The following is an 18,763-nucleotide window of genomic DNA, read 5'->3' as shown; positions in this document are numbered from 1 at the left end:
TTATATGTAAGTATAGCACTATTATTTTTTATACATATTTTTTTTAATCTTTGTTAGTTGTTTTTTTTTTAAAAAAAAATTATAATTCAAATTCCAACAATCGGAGAAGACGCTAGGTATGAGCCACAGCCGCCAAATCTAAACTTCTTCAACGGCACGTAGCAACAACTTTTCCTCGTCGCCTATCAGAAAGTTAAGCGGAACGACAGTCGAGCCAAAAAGATCAGTCTGGGCTTTTTCTGTCCGTCCAATCTAATAACTTTGTTGGTTAGTCTACGCCATCCAACGGCTACTAACTTACATCAAAATGTTCGTTGCTTCACTCGCGCTTTCTCCTTCTATTTGTTTCTTTCTCGGATTTAATTTTCCCTTCAAACAAGCAGATATTTTCCCTTCCTTTCCGCCGATTATCCAAACTTCATCAAGTTTTCCGCGGGATTTTTTTCTGGACTCTGCTTCAAATGGCGGTTTCAGTATCTGTTTTGACGATTGCTTCCTTGGATTGGGGTAGCTCTAATCGTTTAGCGGCACCGTCTAAGTTGTCTCCGGCGACTTCTCTGCAATTTCCTCCACGCACTCGTAAATTTAGATTTGGAAACACTGGGGTGTACTTTCCTTCGCAGCCTCGAGTTCTTCCTCTGGTAACAATTTCGAATTTCATGAACGGTGCTCTGTTTGCCTAGAAAATTGAAACGAATAACGGAAAATCTGGTTTTTCTTTTTCATTCGTCGTAATATTTTTCTTTGAATTTAGTTGAATTGGCTCCTTACTATTATTAACATTATTCTAGATCTTAATATTCTTAATAGTTACTGCGAAGATATGTCAGATTAGCAGCTCTGAGGTTACAGATAAGTCATTTGGGATTTGTTTCTGGGTTTTAAGAAACGAAGATCTCAACTTTATTAAGCGTAATAATAGAACTAGTTCAAGTTATTGCTTTCAATAAGGAGAAGAACAAATTCCGATTCTATTAGAAAGAGAAAGTAACGTGACATATAAGCGAGTTGCTTTCTCGTAGACAAATGAGAGCCAAGAGGATGATGATTTTTTATTTGAGTTGATTATAAACTAATCTCTATGCAATCTTGATGCCTTGGATTAGGCATGATACCGTATGGCAAAGCAGACTTAACCGCATAGTACCATTTCAGATTTAAGTAATTTCTTGAGATTTTTACTAAACGTGTGAAGACGATTTTTTATGGCTATATTTTGGTACCTGAAAACTACATCTTCCTTCCTTTTCTTTTCTTATTTTAATTTTCTGTTCTTATAACGGTACATCCCAATAATCTTGAACTTTCACTTGTAATCTACTTGTTGCTTATAAATTCTCAATTTTTTATGTTAGAGGAAGCTTTAGTTAACTTCTCAAAATCACATAGCCATTGGGATCATTTAACCAGTAATCAGCTGTCAAAAGTCAAGATTTTTAAGATTAGAAATTCTTCAACCCATTATGTTGTCGGTCATGACATGAAGAAGATGGAATTATTCTTTGTTCATGTTTCTCATTCTTCAAGTGTACAATTCTTGAAAATGTATTTAATGTGTTTAATGTCTGTTCTAAACGCAATATATTTCAAACTCGTGCATTTAATGCAATTCTTTATCACCCAACTTGAACTCATTTTTGCTCATGAGGCTATCATAAGCCTGTTTGGTACTTCTCAGTTATGTTATAAGAATTCAGCCTTTTCTTTATACAATTTAGAGAAATTTATAAATATCAGTAAAACTGGATGCAACAAAACCGTTATTAAATTTGACTATATAGCAGCTATAAATAACTAAAAACTGCATTCTTTGAATACTTGTATGCTATGACTTCTAAGTTTGAATTTCTCTTCTGAAATAACGGTTGATATGTATGTCCCACAAATATTTCATGCAGGTAAAAGCCAAGAAGCAGTCATTTTCCTCTTTTGATGATTTGCTGGCTAATTCTGACAAACCTGTATTGGTTGACTTCTATGCAACCTGGTGCGTTTAGTCCCCGCTTTTGTTTAACTTCCCCTTTTTTCTGTTTTTATATTTTTCCAAAGAAAGGTCATACTGAGATGGTCTCTGTCCATGTTGTCAGCCTAATTTATCACCTGAAATGATAATCTGAAAAAAATTACTTATGTGGAAAATTGTGATGGCTATCTTGATTAAATCTTTATTCGTAATAACATATGATATTTTTCACACTATAGGCAGCTGGTGAAGGTCTTTGTCATGAATGCCTTGTTTTTATGATAGCAAAAAAGATTAAAATTGAAGAATGAGTTACCCGAGTTATGGTTTCCAGGTGTGGTCCTTGTCAATTTATGGGTCCCGTTCTCAATGAAGTAGGTACTTTGCTGCAAGATAAGATCCAGGTGGTGAAGATAGACACTGAGAAGTACCCTAGCATTGCTGATAAATTCAGAATCGAAGCATTGCCTACTTTCATCCTATTTAGGGATGGAGAACCTTATGATCGCTTTGTGAGTTTAATTTTCATCTCGCTTCCTTTCCTGTGGAACTTGGTTTTTTAACATCTTTAGGATGTTTGTGCATAAATTTATGGAAGTGCATCGAAGTCTCTTCTTAAACTTCTACAAGGACACGTAAAATCTCACACTTGCCTGAAATTGTATTGACTCTTAGTTACTTGATTTGTCTTATCATTCCCAATCTTTATACAGGCTCAAAATATGTAGACTGGCACCTTTTATTTTTGTATATTTCAATTTTATCTACATTTGGTTGAATTGGCTTTTGGTTTTAACTTTTAGGAGTTTTAGGGAAACTCTGTAATTCCTTTTAAGGGTCCGATCTGGACAAATCAAAGTCTGTTGCTTGGCAACGATTATGTTCCTTTCTGGAGTGTATATGCAGTTATTGGGACTACTTTAAAAAAAAAAAAAAAGTGCAGTTATTGGGACTTACCAATGATTAGTTTACATCACTGAGAGAAAATAAATAGCACCATAGAACTCAAGTACTGCTCCCTCTCTCTCTGTCTGTCTCTCTCTCATGGCTATTTGTTTATTATGTTGATTTTGATCAAAGAGTTGTTGGTTTAATTATTTACAGGAGGGTGCTTTAACTGCAGATCAGCTCGTCCAACGAATCGAAGGCTCTCTGAAAGTTAAGCAATAGGTAAGGAAAACCTTTTGTTTTGTCTCCACGCTTTTCTTCTCTGTGCTCTTTCTTTGTTTCCTTCCCGTCTCTCTCATACACGGTTAATATTTTTCAGTTCAGAAAAGAAATAAAGCTTTTACATTGGGAAACAGGATTTCATAAACGAAGATTGCACAGGAGATTCCTATCCTTCTTTAGGCGCTTCCTTTCCAATTTCTTTGCAACTGATGTTGTACTGAAAAATATATTGAGTTTCTGCCATGCTACCCTTGATAATGTTAAGGAAAGGTCAAACAAACTTTGGCAGTAGATCATTCCGACTGTAATGGATCTGCACAAAAGTTGTATCTGTATCTAAATTTTGATGAGGAAGAAATAAATTTCTCTTGTTGATTCCAGGGAACATTCGTCTATTATATCTAGTACGGTTAATGATTTCAGGGTCCTCACTGTTATGTCTCGGGTTATAACTTTTTTTTTAAAATTCTATCACACTTTTGAGTACTCTTTTGATACTCTATTAATGTAATTGACTATATCATTCTTTTAATATAAAATAACTGTTTTAATCAATTCATAGATAAGATTGCACGTGAAGTTACACATCCTATTTTTTTTTATCGAGTTCAATAACCATTATATAAAAAATAATATTTTTATTGACAATTGGCCGATTAAAGATTTTTGATAAATTTCTATTCTAAAAATTTTTTATTGTTCAGTAGATCTCATGATATGAAATTAATGTTGTCCATTTATTACGAAATTATAATTTTTTTTTGTTCTAAATATTTTTATAATTATTGAATAAAAAGACACGTGAGCTTAATTTTTTGTTCTAATTAATGTTGTCCATTTTATCGCCCTGTTCCGAGCGTCACTATGTCGCGCAGTTTGAAAGCAGAGATGGAGATGAGAGGTAGGGAGGATATAGAAATGGGGCGAGACATTACCCCACCAATCCCTCCTCTCTCTTACTCTCTCCACGATTCCTTCCTCCTCTCTCACTGCTCCGCCTGCTTCTCCCCTCTCCCTCTTCGCCCCACCTTTCCCCATATTCCCCTCCCTCTCCCTCACCTCCTCTCCTACTGCTCCCCTCGCTGCTCCACTTCCGATTCCCCCCTCCATTTTTCTAGCGCCGAGTTCCACCTCCTCCGATCCTATCCTTCATCATTCGGCGAATCCTCTGACCTCCGCGCCGCCCTCCGCTTCCTTTATTCCCTCCCCGCCTCGTCTGGCTCCGTCCCAAACGGACGGCTCGCCGGCTTGCTCACCAACCGTGACAAACTGCTCGCGAGGACTGGCTACGACGAAGAGCTTGTCGAGAGAATTCGCGATGGCGCTAGGATCATGGCCGCGGCGAGGAAGATGAGAGAGGGCCATGTGGCCCCGGAGCAAAACGACTTCGTTTTGGAGGAGGCGGCGCTGTGCCTGGTGCTAACGAACGCCGTGGAGGTGCAGGATGACTCGGGGAGAACCCTTGGTATTGCCGTTTACGGCCCCAGCTTCTCTTGGATCAACCACAGCTGCTCCCCCAACGCTTGTTACCGGTTTTTTCTGTCCTCTCCCCCGCCTTGTTGCTCTCAAGCGAGGCTTAGGATTGTCCCAGGCGCCCGCCATGGCCTAGAAACTCAAGTAAGCATCTTTCGCCGATTTTTCAACTATTTTTGGAAATCTAGGAGAGTTGTGAGTGAGATTAATTCGTCTATTTTGTTGCAGAAAGAGAGTGGCGTTTGTAGCATTAGTGAATTCTCATATGGTATATCTTTGGGTTATCTTTTCAAACCTTTGTTTTAAAAAATAATAATAATAATTTAATTTTAAGTTGCATAAGCGTATGAACGGATTTTAATCGTCATTGTTGCAGGTGAGATGAGCGAGAATAATGGTCCAAAAGTTGTTGTTAGGAGTATTAAGAGGATAAAGAAAGGGGAGGAAGTGACTGTTGCTTACACTGACTTGTTGCATCCTAAGGTATATTTCCTATTTCACCTACTTTTGTTCATAAGAGTCCGATGAACAACATTAAAAATATTAAAACTTTGCCACTTTGGTAATTCTACTTGTGTTTATCAGGCCTATCAACCTGTTTGTCTTGTTTTTTTTATTACTCCATTGATTGAGTAAGAAATATTAAACTTGGAAAATTCTATGAACAAATGTATTGATAAAACTAACAATCATGTTTACATATTTAGATTTTTTGTTGATTTATTGGGATTTTACTTAACTTGTTTTCTTCGAAGCCCTTTTGGAATCTATTTATTATTTGAGATTCTGAATCATTGTTCATTCTAACATTTTATGTGCAACATTGGTTCCCCAGGAAATGAGGCAATCGGAGTTATGGTCAAAGTATCGGTTTATCTGCTCTTGTAGGCGATGTAGTTCTTCACATCTGACCTATGTGGATCACATTCTGCAAGTAAGATTTTGGTGAAAATTGATGTCCTCATGCTTTGAATTCACTCTAGGAGCTTACAACTACAACCCAGTGATATCTTTCCATTTGCCTCTTCACATTTCACTTTTTGATGCACTTTAGTGTTCATATAGCCAACATATCCGTGAACATGACCTAAACTGGAAATCTTTTGCTATTTTCCTTGTTAGGAAGTTTCTCCTGCTAGTCGTCAATCTTCCAGTTTACTTTCTGGTCAAGACATCTATATTGACGGTGCAATTGAAAGCTTGACTGATCATATTAATGATGCCATAACTGAATATCTGGAAAGTGGTGAATCAGAATCATGTTGCAAGAAGCTTGAGGACATGCTCACTCAAGGTCTCCTTTACGAGCAGCTAGGAGGCAGGGAAGAAAAATCTCAGCCAGTCTTCAAGTTGCATCCCCTGCACTACCTCTCTCTAAATGCCTATACAACACTGGTTTCGGCATATAAAGTCCGGGCAAGTGACTTGTTGACTCTATATTCTGGAACGGAAGAGCATCACTTGGAAGCTCTGGACTTGAGCAGGATCAGTGCAGCATATTCATTATTGCTTGCAGGAGCAACTCACCATCTGTTTCAGTCTGAACCTTCTCTAATTGCATCTGTTGCAAATTTCTGGATGGGTGCTGGAGAATCCCTATTAACTCTTGCAAGTAGCTCAGTATGGAGTATAATTGTCAAACGTGGCCTGCCTGCAACAAACCTTTCTTATACTCTCTCCAAATATATCTGCTCCAAGTGCTCGTTGATGCAAAAATTTAGAGCCATTCTACATCACGGGGAAGCTCAAAGTACAGATTTGGAGAACATATCTAGTGAGTTCCTTGATTGTGTCACTAATATCACACAAAAGGTTTGGGGTTTTCTAATCCACGGTTCCCAGTATTTGAGAGTAGTCAAAGATCCCATTGAGTTCAGCTGGCTTGGAACAAGTAAAGATTCTAGTACAAGGGATATCCAGCCTCATCTTAGGAGCAGTGCTGTTGTTTCTTATCATGGGGATGAGGGAAGTTTTTCTGTGTGTGAAGCACATAAATGCATCTTCCAGGTTGGTGTTCATTGCCTACTATATGGAGGATATTTAGCTTGCATATGCTACGGTCGACACTCCTATTTGATTACTCACATTCAGAATATTTTAGACCCTGAAGAGTGTTTGATAAATCGTTTTCATGAAACAGACGAATTATGAAACTTACCAGAAGTTTTACGTGTTGTCCAAGCAGTTACTGATTAATTTGAGCTGCTCACTCGGGAACTTCATTCGCCATTTATTCAAGGCTGTGAAAATCTGACGACCGGCACACTTTTTCATGGGAAATTTGTTTGAGAAAATACATTAGCATTATGTTTCATTTATTGGTTTTGAGTCTGCAACGAGCCCGGCTTGTTCAATTAAGATGGGCTACAGACTGTTCAGTCCATTATCTGGACTTGTATTTCTTCATCCAACCTAGCCCAAAATATCTTCTTTTTTTAAGTTCATGGGTGATAGAAGTAGTGGTAAGAGTTTTTTACATGACCCATGAACTCGATTCAAGTAGAAGAGAAAAAATTAGTGTTGGGATTGGGCATTAACTTGACACGACTCGAATATATAAATGGGTGAAATAATATGAGTAGGGTTAACTTGTAAAATAAGCATGTCATATTCGTGTTACGATAAATGATGAACTCAATTAATTATTCGTATTGGTTAAAGAATATAGGACAGGATACGATTCAATTGACAATTCTAGACTCATAGAAGGTGCGATACAAGGTCTTGTTGCCTCTCTCCTTATGGCATTTCATCCTATCCTACTGGAGTAAGTTAAGTTATATCTAAAAATGTTATTATATTCGTTTAAACTCTTTCACTGATTGAAAGTACAAACATTAAACTGAGTTTAGACCTGAAAGCTAAGATTAAGGCTACGTTTGGATGTAGTCTGACTCTGTAAGACGATTTCACTTACCAAATACAATTAGCGGGGGTCTCGATTTTGGGTTATGTATATTTCTACGGATATTTAAAAAAAAAAAAAAAAAAAACTTGGTAATTAAATATTATTTAATGATGTAAAATTTTTTTAAAAATGTGTAAGAAGATTAAAAAAATATATGAAAAAAAGACAATAAAAATAAAAACTGTCTTATCAGTAAACATAATCGAGATCCACTATGGATGATCCTAGCACTATCCGGATTATATCCAACTTCTAAACAGTGTAGCCAAAATGAAAATAAAAACAATAATAATAATAATAATAATAATAATAATAATTCAAGTGGATCCCATGATTACGATGGGACCCATCGGGACCTAATTCCACCGTATCCTAAAAATTAATGTCACTTTACGACAACCCGTTTTATGCTGTCGACTACCCCATCTTGCAAAATGCATGATACGACCTTTTTCTTTTTATCCAAACAGGAGGCTCATGCAATATCTCTTTAATTAATCATCACCAAGTGATCAATCCCGTCCAGGTTCGGTTTCGAAAGCATCTTTGAAACAAAAACTTGGGCTTAATATAATTAACAGTAATTTCTTAGCATCTCAAGTTACTGAAATGATACTCGTGAAGTATCGTGTAATCATTTTAAAAGAATTAAATAAATAAATACGAGACCTATATAAAAATAAATTAATTTTTTAATAATAGATTTCACTCTTTTTTAAAGCGACTACATGACGTTTACGCATTCACGACTGTATGTAGCATTACTCTATTTACAGTCATGAGTGTACAAGCGCCGCACAATCAATTTGAAAAATGAGAATAAATACAAGATTCACGTGAAAAGAAAATCAAATTTTTAATAGTGGACTCTATTCTTTTTCAAAACGACTTTACGGTATTTGCACATTTTATAACTATATATAGCATTACTCACTCAATTTTTTCGAATGTTGCAGCCACTCACAACCACAAACAAAATATGTAAATTTAGAGAGCCGTATTTTTCATCATTTAGCACAAAAGTTTGTCTTGAAAGAGCTCCACTTTTGCTTCTCAAAGTAACCCAACTTATGGGTAACCACATCAATTGGTACATTTAGAATTGAACACAAGATGCTGGCTAGAGATGAAGTCTTATTGCTTGTATTTCTGCCCAAGAAGTTTAATCTCAACAGCCATAAACACCACCACATGCATCTTTCTTCCATGGGTCAAGACTTTTCATTCTTGTGTTCTTTTATTTTTCTTTTTCGATAGTCCCATTGGGTTTTCATCCGATTCTCTTGCCCAAAAGATTTCTATAATGCTCCATCAAAATTAAATATAAGTTCTCTTAGATTTTTTGGCTACATTTCAAAACTTCAAATGAGAGAAAGACAAACACATGAAATGTTTATGTAGATTTTTAGACATCATTAAATATTCAACAAAATAGAATTATTTCACGTGAGTGCCTTTTCCCATTCTACTCTAACTTCTAAAATTGAAACAATAACCCTAATAAACTTTGATCAATATTTTACATTATTTTGTTTTATATATATATGGAAAAAGAGTCTTTTATGTGCGTGAGTAATTACCTAAAAGATGGGGGAGAAACAGAGAGTCTTGGCATGAATACTGCCTACACATTAATTAGGCCTTAATAGTGATGGAAGATTGATACCAAATTATTAAACTATAATAAATAAAGAGGTGGTGGATCGACAGTGGAGTGGCTATTACCTAAAGTGACAATTTCTTATTTTATTTTTTAATTTTTGGGTGATTTTTTTCTTTTATATATTAAAAATGAGAGGTGTGGAGAAAGCGAGGCCATATGATGTGAAACATTTATTGATAAAAATAATATTTTGAGGGAGATAAATTGCAGAAATCAATGAGTATTTTAGGGGTGAATATACTCTTTGCCGACCAAAAATTAAAAAAAAAAAAACAAAAGAAATGGGCCACGCCACCGGCCATCATTTATTGCCCCCATGAGTATGGGAGCAATTTCAGCCTTTAATTTTCTTAGGCCCTCCTCATTTTCCTTAAAAAAAAAATAATAATAAAAAATAAATAAATAAATAAATAAAAATCTGTTGGAATTGAAATCCTTGTTAGGAAGTTGAAATGTCATCTTTCATATTAAATTATTGGGAGAGCCACCTAGCATTGTAATTTGTGAGAGTACACATGCATGGTTGCTTGTTCCTTTTAAAATAAGGTTTTTCAAAAAATAAATGAATTGAAACTTTTATTAAAAATTTCTTGCAAATATATAATTCTACATTTTAAAAAGTAAAAGGAAATAATTTTAAAAGCATTTTAGATGTATGTTTATCAAACAGTAAACATCTTTTTACAATTAAAAACACTATTATTATGAAAATTTCTATTTCCTATTACAATCTTAAATATGCACTAAGTCAAAATAAACAATTATAAAAGAGGAAATTATATATTATTCTTCGATTGAGCCAACATCCCTTTTCTTTTGTGAGTAAAAAAAATGAAAGCCAAAAAATAATAATTGTAGAAAATACTGAAGGGACACTACTGATCTTGAGCAAACATCCATTACTCTTTAGGAATGTTATTCTTTAGAAGAAAATATATTTTGTTCCAATAAATTACCACAACTTTTAAATTTGCACTCTAAATATCACTTTGTGACCATAATCTTTAATTACTTTCAATCAAGATGATCTACCCGTTAAAGATTGTGTTCCTCTAATTAATTACTCTTTCTAATTAATTATTTTTGTCTATGCAAATGGGATATTCTAAGAACTGAACATCCATATATCATGCATTAATTGTTAATAAGATCATTTTCATGGTAGCACATATAAGATCGATAGATGTGTATAAATTAATAGAAATACGTGGAGCGGCTTGCACGTCCTAAAACTGTATTTTGCATTACTATTTAACAAAATATTAAGGAATATCGGTTAATATGCTAATTGGACATATATAGGTGACTGTTGGAAATAATTGAATTATATATTCATAATTAGCATTTAATTTATATGTACGAGCCACGTCAGTGCCATGTGGAGGATTTTACTACATTGAGCTGCCTTAATAATATGAATTTATTTCATTTTAATTTGGGACCATTTTGAAAAATTGGCTTATATATGGTGATGATCATAAGGAGTACGTAGGTGTCAAGGCAACGAGCATTAATAATATTGTAGAAATTATACTATTTTTCTAGAAGGACAAACACCAAAGTCGTCTTAAACTTTATTAATGTACATACAGTTATTAAATTTCTTAAAAAATTAAAAAAAAAAAGAAGAAAAAAAGAAAAAGAGATTTCTTAGCTTTGTATATATACCATATATATATAGCCATTATGGAGTACTTTTCTTTAGTTTGAAGTTTTTTTTTTTAAATATTATAGTGTACTAAATTTCAAATATACTAAATTTCCTAGCTTTTGGGTTAAGAAAGAGGGTTATGAAAGCAACATTAAACATTAATGGCCCATTAAAAAATAATTAAGAGATTTGATTTTTTTCTCAGAAAGTAATATAATGATCACATGAAAAAACTTTCATAATTAGATTAGAAATTATATGATCATATGGATTTGGATGGAATATTCAAATCTCTTATATATAGTTATTATATATATGAGCTCTAGGGTCTAAAATGGGAGAGAATTATAAATACATGAATTGGACCCATTAATAATATTAAAATTTCAATCCATATTATATATATATGTGGGACTCACTTGATCATCATGTCCGTTTATATATATCTCTTTCATAAAAAAAATTCATGGGGATCGTAAGCAACAATGTCATTTGGGAAGGTAAAATGTACTATTATAATATCTCTTTTTCCATTTCAAAAGGAGATCCCATCTTCATCAATATAGGTACGGTGTTGAAACTCCAGAAACCCAGTACTCATAATTAAGTAATTTGAGAAAACCATGAATGTGACTAGCTAGCATATTCGATATCCAAAGCAAAACCCCAATTACACTAGTGGCCTCAATTCTTGAATATCTCCGTTGTTGTTGTTTGCCAATATTGCTTACTCAAGGATTAATATTAACAAGGTTATATATAGGGCAAATAGTTATTTTATAAAGGAGCTAGCTATATGAGATAAGATATCATGCCCACTTCTGATCACAGGCCTCAATTCTCAGAAAATTATCAATACCATTCTTCATATCAACAAGTGCAAATGAGAATTATAAGATGAAGGAAGAGTTTCTTCAACCTATATTATCTTTATTATTGTCTCATGTATGTCATGTTGCATTTTCAGAAATATTGTTGTTCCATAACATCCTACATTAACCATGTACAAAAATAAAATAGAAAATAGAATAGGGGATGGCCGGGGAAGGAAGAACGAGGGAGAGAGTACTCCGCTTCATCTTGATCATTCTCAGCTTTTCTTGAATACATGTCTTTATTTATAGATGAATGAGATTAGAGAAAGATGAAAATACAATAAATCAATGATACTAATCGATACTGATTGATTTATATAATAAACTAAATATGGTAGAAAATAAATCATATTACCATACATACTAGAATGTTACCAATATATTCTATAATAAGCTGCATAGTAATACTATTCTAACAAACCATTTTCCTCAGTCATGCATGCCATGCTTCTAGAGAAAATGGTTCACTTTTTGTTGAATGGGCTAGGAACACCATATTAATAACAGCAAATAAAGATCGATCAGAACCCACAGACAACACATCCCCCTCCAAAAAAAAAAAGGCATTATCCAAAAATGGTGGATATAAAGCAGAAAATTAAAGAAGATCCGTGAGCCCAAAGAAATCGATCGTGACCGTCCATGACAACATTATGGCCACCCACAAATTACGTACAATGAAGAAAAGAGCTAGCAAATGATCGAGTCTATGGCATTTGCCACGGCCTTCCCCTATAAATGCCAACCCCAGACAAGCCACTCTCCGACAACACATTAAACAATATCTCTCTTCCATTATTTTCCTCTTTCAAACTCCAAAACACTCATCATCAGTACCACTACAACAACCAAAAATCATGGCTGAGGAAAAGCACCACCACCACGGCCTCTTCCACCACAAGGATGAAGAAAAGCCCGTCAAGAATGTCTACTCGGAGACCGACGTCGCTTATTCCGGTGGCCCCGGCCAGTACTCCGAGACTACAGAAGTGATTGCTGTCACCACCGAGCCTGAGGTCGACTACGAGAAGGAAAAGAAGCACCACAAGCATCTCGAGGAGGTTGGCAAGCTTGGTGCTGCTGCAGCTGGCGCCTATGCCTTGGTAATTATTTCGTTCTTTTTCTCAAATATATATGTTATTTTCTTCGATCTCACGTTTATATATATGTAGCTGCAAGTAACACGACTATTATAGATTTTAAAATCTTTGTTAAGGCTAGACATTTAGAGTTTTGACCCACTTTTTCTGTATTTTTGCTCTCTTTTCTGATAATTTGTATCAGTATGAGAAGCATGAGGCGAAGAAAGACCCGGAGCATGGCCACAGGCACAAGATAGAAGAGGAGGTTGCAGCAGCAGCTGCAGTTGGGGCCGGTGGTTTCGCCTTCCACGAGCGCCATGAAAAGAAAGAGGCAAAGGAAGAGGAGGAAGAGGCTCATGGAAAGAAGCACCACCATCTTTTTGGTTAGAGAATTAAAGAATGAAGACAGAATCTCTTCCCAAGTCATGTTTTCTTTTAATTAACTGCGTGTTTTTCTTTTTTTTTCTTTACTTTCTCTTAAGTATTTCTGTGTTTGGATACATGACCACCATGAGTAAGTTGCAACTACCCTAAATAACTCTTGTACCAGAGTGAGTTTGTGAAATACTTCCTCGGTTGGTATATGTCCTTGTTACTTAAATGGGTATCATGTGGTTTTCTTATTACCCATTGTTAATAAAGATATATATGTTTGTTAATTATCTCAGAAAATCTGTCGTCTCTATATATTATTATATATCTTCATTTTATTAATTTTTTTCTTCCCTAATGAGCTTGAAAATTGACAGATTAAATGCATGGAATTTGTCAATATGATATGTTTCTGATCTTTCATTTTCTTTATTTTTATAATGATAGTATTAATGAATAAGAGGACCATATATCCTATAGGCGTGGACATTTTCTATTTGCTGCAGTTTGTCAATTACAAGATCAACCTTTGCGTCATGACGATATTCTTTTTCTTTTTCTTTTTCTTTAATGGCTGAAGTTGGCTTTAGAAGATACATCATGTTTAGGGTTGCTCAATAGTCAATGGACATCTCTCAGAATAACATGTTAATGGTGGACTCGTCATGCAATGGAAACGATCTTGATTGGTGATAGGTTCTTGTTTCTATGATCTCCGGTCTTAAAAAAAAGTGTAACAGTCCCCGAACTGACTGATCATGAAATAATATTTAAGATAGATTGTCCTAGAAATTGGTAAAGCTAGGGCAGGCAAATCAAATTTCCAAGAAAATCCCATTTTAATCATCACAGACAGGCAATAAAGCCTCCATGCCATAGTTAAGTGAATAGTGATGATGAGATCATGCAATACAAGAAAAATAGGTAATTGCGATTAATTTATAATAACGAAAAGATTATTAATAATTAAAATTAATTATTAATAATCTTTTCGTTATTATAAATTGATCATAATTGTCTTTTTTCTTGTAGTGACGTACGACACTGTCGACGGCCTTGAATCTTGATGCAAGATCTATCCGCTTCCATGATCTCTTTCTCCGGAAATCAAGTTTCCATATCGCAATCACCCTTATTAAAAAGAAAAAAAGAAATTAATCACACGATGATGTAAGCCGTAAGGTAAGTGTTAGCAGGATATATATACATATATATATTCAAAAGTTGCTACAGTAAATTCCTGGAACGGTCCACTCTAGCTGGTTAATTTGCACGTTATTTGGCAGATTTAATATGGTAATTGCATGTACGGAGGCGTTATGTACATGAAGTAACATTTGGCTGATCAAATTTTATTATGATCAATAAAAAATATCAGTACACGAAACTACGTACGTATTACATTAATATTCCATGCATGGTGGATATATAATTTGGAAAATATTTTAGTCACAGAGGAATTATACATAAGTAAACTCACAAACTGATGTGTCTTAATGTGGTACGTTAGATTATAAAGTTACTTTTATTACAAAGTAGATCTAACGAATTTCGTGAAACCACATCAATTTGTAGATTTATTTTGTATAATTTCTTTATATTTATAACAGTTCTTAATTAGTTAAGGAAGTGTCATTTGAATTAGTAATTAAGAGCTCATTAATTTGCATTAATATATATATATATACAAGAAATGTGCATTCTAATTTGATCTGTACGTTTCAGTTTCTTTTATCGTTTACACTTCTGATCTTTTAGTTTCCGATCGATATATGTAATTAATGTAGTTTGATAATTCATATATTATATATTCTATACGCGGTTGTTAATTAATTAATTTATGGGTTCCAAAGTTCATAATTTACTATTGAAAGACAGGCTATGATCTTACATATCTTAGCTTGCTTCTATTAATTTATTAATGCATGTGTATTAATTAACTTGCTTAGGAAAAAAAAAAAAATTGTATCCATTGTCCATTTATCTATTTGCCCGTGATCAGCAATTTCAGCGGCCTTTAATTTCTTGATGATCTGCACCGCTCAATGTTCGACTTCAACACCCTCAAAGAAAATAAATTAAAGAGTTATATTATATACAGTCATTTTTGTATATCCATTACGTACTTTATTAATATGATTAGTAAAATAGTTATTTCATATTAAAAAAAATTATACAGATAATCACATTAATTAAGTATATAAAGAGTACTCAAAAGTAACTGCACATAGAATTTTTGTAAATTAAATTACCACCAACTTCACTCCATTATATATTGGTCCATAATCCATATATATGCGTTTTGTGACAATTTTCAGGTAAAAGTCTTAAGTTTTGGGGGTTTTCTTTCCTTCGCTATTTAGGATCAAATTCGATATTTATATTTAGAGAAATGATATTTGCAATCGTAAATATACAAGTGACACGCAATCACTTTAAAAAAAGTGAATAAATACTAATTTACATTTAAAAAATTAATTTTTTTAATAGTGATTAACTTCATTCTTTTTTAAAACGACTGCACGGTACTTGTGTACTACATGACTGTACATAGTATTATTCTTATATTTAACAGTCATTTTAGAAAATCTAAAATTTTGAAAACTCTCTCGCTCTCTCTATTCCTCTCTTAATTATTGGAGATCATAAGCTTATTACTTGAGAGAATTCGTGCAAACGCTACTAGATTTCTATTCTAGCAACAAGCTATAGTGAATGAGGCTTATTATAATTAACTAGAGCTTATTCCCATCTTGTCATAATCCTCGCTTATTACAAGAAAATTGGATAGTTACTGCCACTTATTTTTTATGAAAATGACTATTTCCTAGCCTATTAAAACAGATCCATTTTAATAGAAAATAATTATTTTCACAAAAAATAAGCGGCAATAACTATCCAATTTTTTTGTAATGACTTCTGAATTTTTTTTTTTTTTTTGGTTGCAGGCCGATCAAACTGTCATAATTAATTGACAGAAAATTTGTAGGCAATTGGCCGTTCATATATCTTTGTTTTTCAATGTAGTGAAAATAAAGGAAATTATAAAGATTTTAAAAGATCAATTCTTTTTTTTTTTTTCTCAACAAGTAATATTTTATTTATCACATAATTAATATTACAATATACAAAAAGGCAGAGTACTTGAGAATCTCCACAACCATCCTAAACGAACTTAGATCAAAATAGTGAACATGCTGCATTGTCAAATGACAAGAATTTTTTTTAAAAAGAAAAATAGTGATCCCAACCCATTTAATCTTTATCCCTCATAGCATTCGACCCATGTAGCACTAGGATTGTCTAATTGTTCGTAGGAAAATACTTTAGTCACAAATTAAAGGATTACATAAAAGTAAACCACAAACTAATGCATGTGACATAATGTGATACGTTAAATTGTAAAATTACTTTTATTTTAATATAGATCTAATAGATCCAATGAAACAACATCAGTTTATTAGTTTATTTTTATATAATCTCTTTGTATCTATAGCAATTTTTGTGTACATATTTATAAACCAGTTTTGACAATTTTGTTAAAAGTGCACGTCGTCCTAACCATCCATTTCAACAACCATAATTGGAAATATTCAATCGATAAAGGGAGCGTTTGGTCTTTAACTAATTTGCATAATTGGCCACCACCACCACTTAAAATTAAAAATATCCCGCAACCCTATATTGAACTCTCATATGATCATATCGCAAAGTCACAAACCAGTGGAGTAGTTTTCTCACTGATGTTTTGGCACATTAATAGATTCTAGACGAGAACGCCATGGCTGAGGAGCACCAACACCACCATGGCCTCTTCTGCCACGACAAAGATGTGAAAAACCTGTGGATTATGAGAAGAGAGAGAAGCACCACAGGTCCACAAGCATCTCGAGCACCTAGCTAGGCGAGCTTGCTGCTCTTCTGCTGGAGCTTATCATGCTTTGGTAACGTTAATCTTCTTCTAGTACTTTTCGGCCGTTTTGTTTTCTCCATTATTTATGTATCTTGAGAAATGATAGGTCTATAAAGAATATTATAAAAAGAAAATTTACAACAGTAACAACAACAATATGAAGATCAAAACAAAACTCGACAAATTAAAAAGGCCTGCTTTAATTAGAATATTATTGAAACACGGTACTTGGCAGTTAAAAAACTCATGATTAATTCATATTAATTTAACGCAGAAAAGAAATTAGCATAACTGAATGCATGGCACCTTAAGACTTCCCAAACCCAAAACAAAAACAAGCAAACTAAACATGAACCAAAGACCAAACCCCTACAGATAAAACACATTTATTATTTTGAATCACAAAGACCAAATACTTCTAACAAATTAAGGAACCAAGTTTTCCGGCTGCATAATTTTGTTAGGTGAAACGGATGGAGGCGAAGGCGATGGTGGTGGGGAATTGATCATGTGGGCAGCCGCATCACAGTAGCCCTGGAGAACATCACCCTCTTCCGTGGTAAATCCGAGGGAGCCAAACATCTCAGGCCAGCATTGGTGTCCGATGACTCGGATGGCTTGGCAACAGCCGGGGCCTAAATAAGTCTCCCCATTAACGAAGAAAAGTATAACCTCCGCGCTGCATGCATGGAGCTGAAGCAAAGAGTCCCAGCAGTTTGGAGATTGATCATGATCACCATCATCCAGTTTTAATCGAGCCCTGAGGCTTGGGGTAGTACTAGTAGTACTGGTGCCCAATGGTCGGGACATGACGGCCATGGATGCCATGCTCAAAGCTAGAGAAACAGTTAAAAAGAAAAGAATGAAAGAAGTATAAGCCATTTTCATGACGAGGAGACAGAAGAGAGCTGGTCGAATATTGTATGGTGAAGAGAACTTGGAGAAGCTCTAGTTCATTATATAATGCGAATTAGGACGCCAACGTTACGTGCATGGGGAGGTGAAGAGGCTGAGAAAGATTAATGTCCGGTTAATCGATGGAAGTCGATAAAATGAGCAATTAATTTCGATCTTAGCGGTTATGTACATGTTAAATATTCCATCACAAAACGTAAATTAATGATATAAATAAATATATATATATATATATATTGCTAGCCGTGCGGTCCAATTGGCCGGTATGAGTAGTTCTAGACATAATACTGGTCCACTGGATGTGTACACACACTCAAAAACAAATTCAATAAATCTGAGGCCCAGATGAATTTTTATTTTAGTGATCGACTCCACTCATGATTGGGTATATATGTAAGCTCACGCAGTCTTTTTTAAAAAGATTAGTAAATCTGAAACTTATATGAAAAATTTATTTTTTTAATAATAGATCTTAATTTATTTTAAATAAATATGCGAAACTTGTATATCTTAAGACTCCATATATGATTTCTTAATTAGTATATTCAATTTAGAATTTAGAATGTGGGAAGCTGAAAAGTGTAACATAGATAGCGTATAACGTACAGCCACATGATACCCATGATTTGGAGTATTATAGATTCAGACGATTGGTATTTGAACGTTCTGATTATAATAAAATTATTGGCCGGCAATATTGTCTTGACCCTTAACTACCGGATTGAGCATTGTTAAAAAAAATGAACAAAGTCTTACGCCTGGTTTGTTTGCACAAACA

At 34.1% G+C, this 18,763-nt stretch overlaps 4 protein-coding genes across 6 annotated transcripts; 3 read left to right on the top strand and 1 right to left on the bottom strand.

The window, feature by feature from the left end:
- Positions 1 to 332: 332 nt before the first annotated feature.
- Positions 333 to 3,513, top strand: LOC122299402 (thioredoxin-like protein slr0233). 2 transcript variants are annotated; one of them, XM_043109661.1, is made up of 5 exons: positions 333 to 641; positions 1,899 to 1,987; positions 2,298 to 2,475; positions 3,068 to 3,133; positions 3,268 to 3,513. In XM_043109661.1, exons 1-4 carry the CDS (start codon positions 462 to 464, stop codon positions 3,131 to 3,133), a joined length of 513 nt encoding a protein of 170 aa, XP_042965595.1. In that variant the 5' UTR covers positions 333 to 461; the 3' UTR covers positions 3,268 to 3,513. The 2 variants fall into 2 exon arrangements, with proteins under 2 accessions (XP_042965595.1, XP_042965594.1); XM_043109660.1 differs by having other exon boundaries at positions 335 to 641; positions 3,231 to 3,513.
- A 391-nt stretch (positions 3,514 to 3,904) lies between these two features.
- On the top strand, positions 3,905 to 7,045 carry LOC122299401 (protein SET DOMAIN GROUP 41). 2 transcript variants are annotated; one of them, XM_043109659.1, is made up of 6 exons: positions 3,905 to 4,750; positions 4,835 to 4,874; positions 4,983 to 5,089; positions 5,442 to 5,540; positions 5,729 to 6,613; positions 6,747 to 7,045. In XM_043109659.1, the coding sequence occupies exons 1-6, from the start codon at positions 3,998 to 4,000 to the stop codon at positions 6,858 to 6,860; spliced, it is 1,998 nt and encodes a 665-aa protein (XP_042965593.1). In that variant the 5' UTR covers positions 3,905 to 3,997; the 3' UTR covers positions 6,861 to 7,045. The 2 variants fall into 2 exon arrangements, with proteins under 2 accessions (XP_042965593.1, XP_042965592.1); XM_043109658.1 differs by having other exon boundaries at positions 3,908 to 4,750; positions 5,729 to 7,045.
- A 5,406-nt stretch (positions 7,046 to 12,451) lies between these two features.
- LOC122298563 (abscisic stress-ripening protein 1-like) lies at positions 12,452 to 13,444 on the top strand. Its single transcript, XM_043108373.1, has 2 exons — positions 12,452 to 12,806; positions 12,988 to 13,444. Exons 1-2 carry the CDS (start codon positions 12,561 to 12,563, stop codon positions 13,171 to 13,173), a joined length of 432 nt encoding a protein of 143 aa, XP_042964307.1. The 5' UTR covers positions 12,452 to 12,560; the 3' UTR covers positions 13,174 to 13,444.
- Positions 13,445 to 17,496: 4,052 nt separating this feature from the next.
- On the bottom strand, positions 17,497 to 17,952 carry LOC122299586 (egg cell-secreted protein 1.1). The gene has a single exon (XM_043109968.1). It carries the CDS (start codon positions 17,950 to 17,952, stop codon positions 17,497 to 17,499), a length of 456 nt encoding a protein of 151 aa, XP_042965902.1.
- Positions 17,953 to 18,763: the final 811 nt, after the last annotated feature.

This window comes from Carya illinoinensis, chromosome 16, assembly GCF_018687715.1.
Source record: "Carya illinoinensis cultivar Pawnee chromosome 16, C.illinoinensisPawnee_v1, whole genome shotgun sequence".
NCBI classification, from domain to species: domain Eukaryota; kingdom Viridiplantae; phylum Streptophyta; class Magnoliopsida; order Fagales; family Juglandaceae; genus Carya; species Carya illinoinensis.
The sequence above is the reverse complement of the archived record's forward strand: the minus strand, read 5'-3'. Positions and strand labels throughout refer to the sequence as shown.

Bases quoted from the DNA above. Each gene is read 5' to 3' on its own strand.
- LOC122299401 (XM_043109658.1), top strand. From the start codon at position 3,998: ATGTCGCGCAGTTTGAAAGCAGAGATGGAGATGAGAGGTAGGGAGGAT. The intron at 5,090-5,441 runs GTATATTTCCTA...TTGGTTCCCCAG, and splicing joins CTGACTTGTTGCATCCTAAG to GAAATGAGGCAATCGGAGTT. The intron at 5,541-5,728 runs GTAAGATTTTGG...TTTCCTTGTTAG, and splicing joins ATGTGGATCACATTCTGCAA to GAAGTTTCTCCTGCTAGTCG.
- LOC122299586 (XM_043109968.1), bottom strand. From the start codon at position 17,952: ATGGCTTATACTTCTTTCATTCTTTTCTTTTTAACTGTTTCTCTAGCT.
- LOC122299402 (XM_043109661.1), top strand. From the start codon at position 462: ATGGCGGTTTCAGTATCTGTTTTGACGATTGCTTCCTTGGATTGGGGT. The intron at 642-1,898 runs GTAACAATTTCG...TATTTCATGCAG, and splicing joins AGCCTCGAGTTCTTCCTCTG to GTAAAAGCCAAGAAGCAGTC. The intron at 2,476-3,067 runs GTGAGTTTAATT...AATTATTTACAG, and splicing joins GAGAACCTTATGATCGCTTT to GAGGGTGCTTTAACTGCAGA.
- LOC122298563 (XM_043108373.1), top strand. From the start codon at position 12,561: ATGGCTGAGGAAAAGCACCACCACCACGGCCTCTTCCACCACAAGGAT. The intron at 12,807-12,987 runs GTAATTATTTCG...AATTTGTATCAG, and splicing joins CAGCTGGCGCCTATGCCTTG to TATGAGAAGCATGAGGCGAA.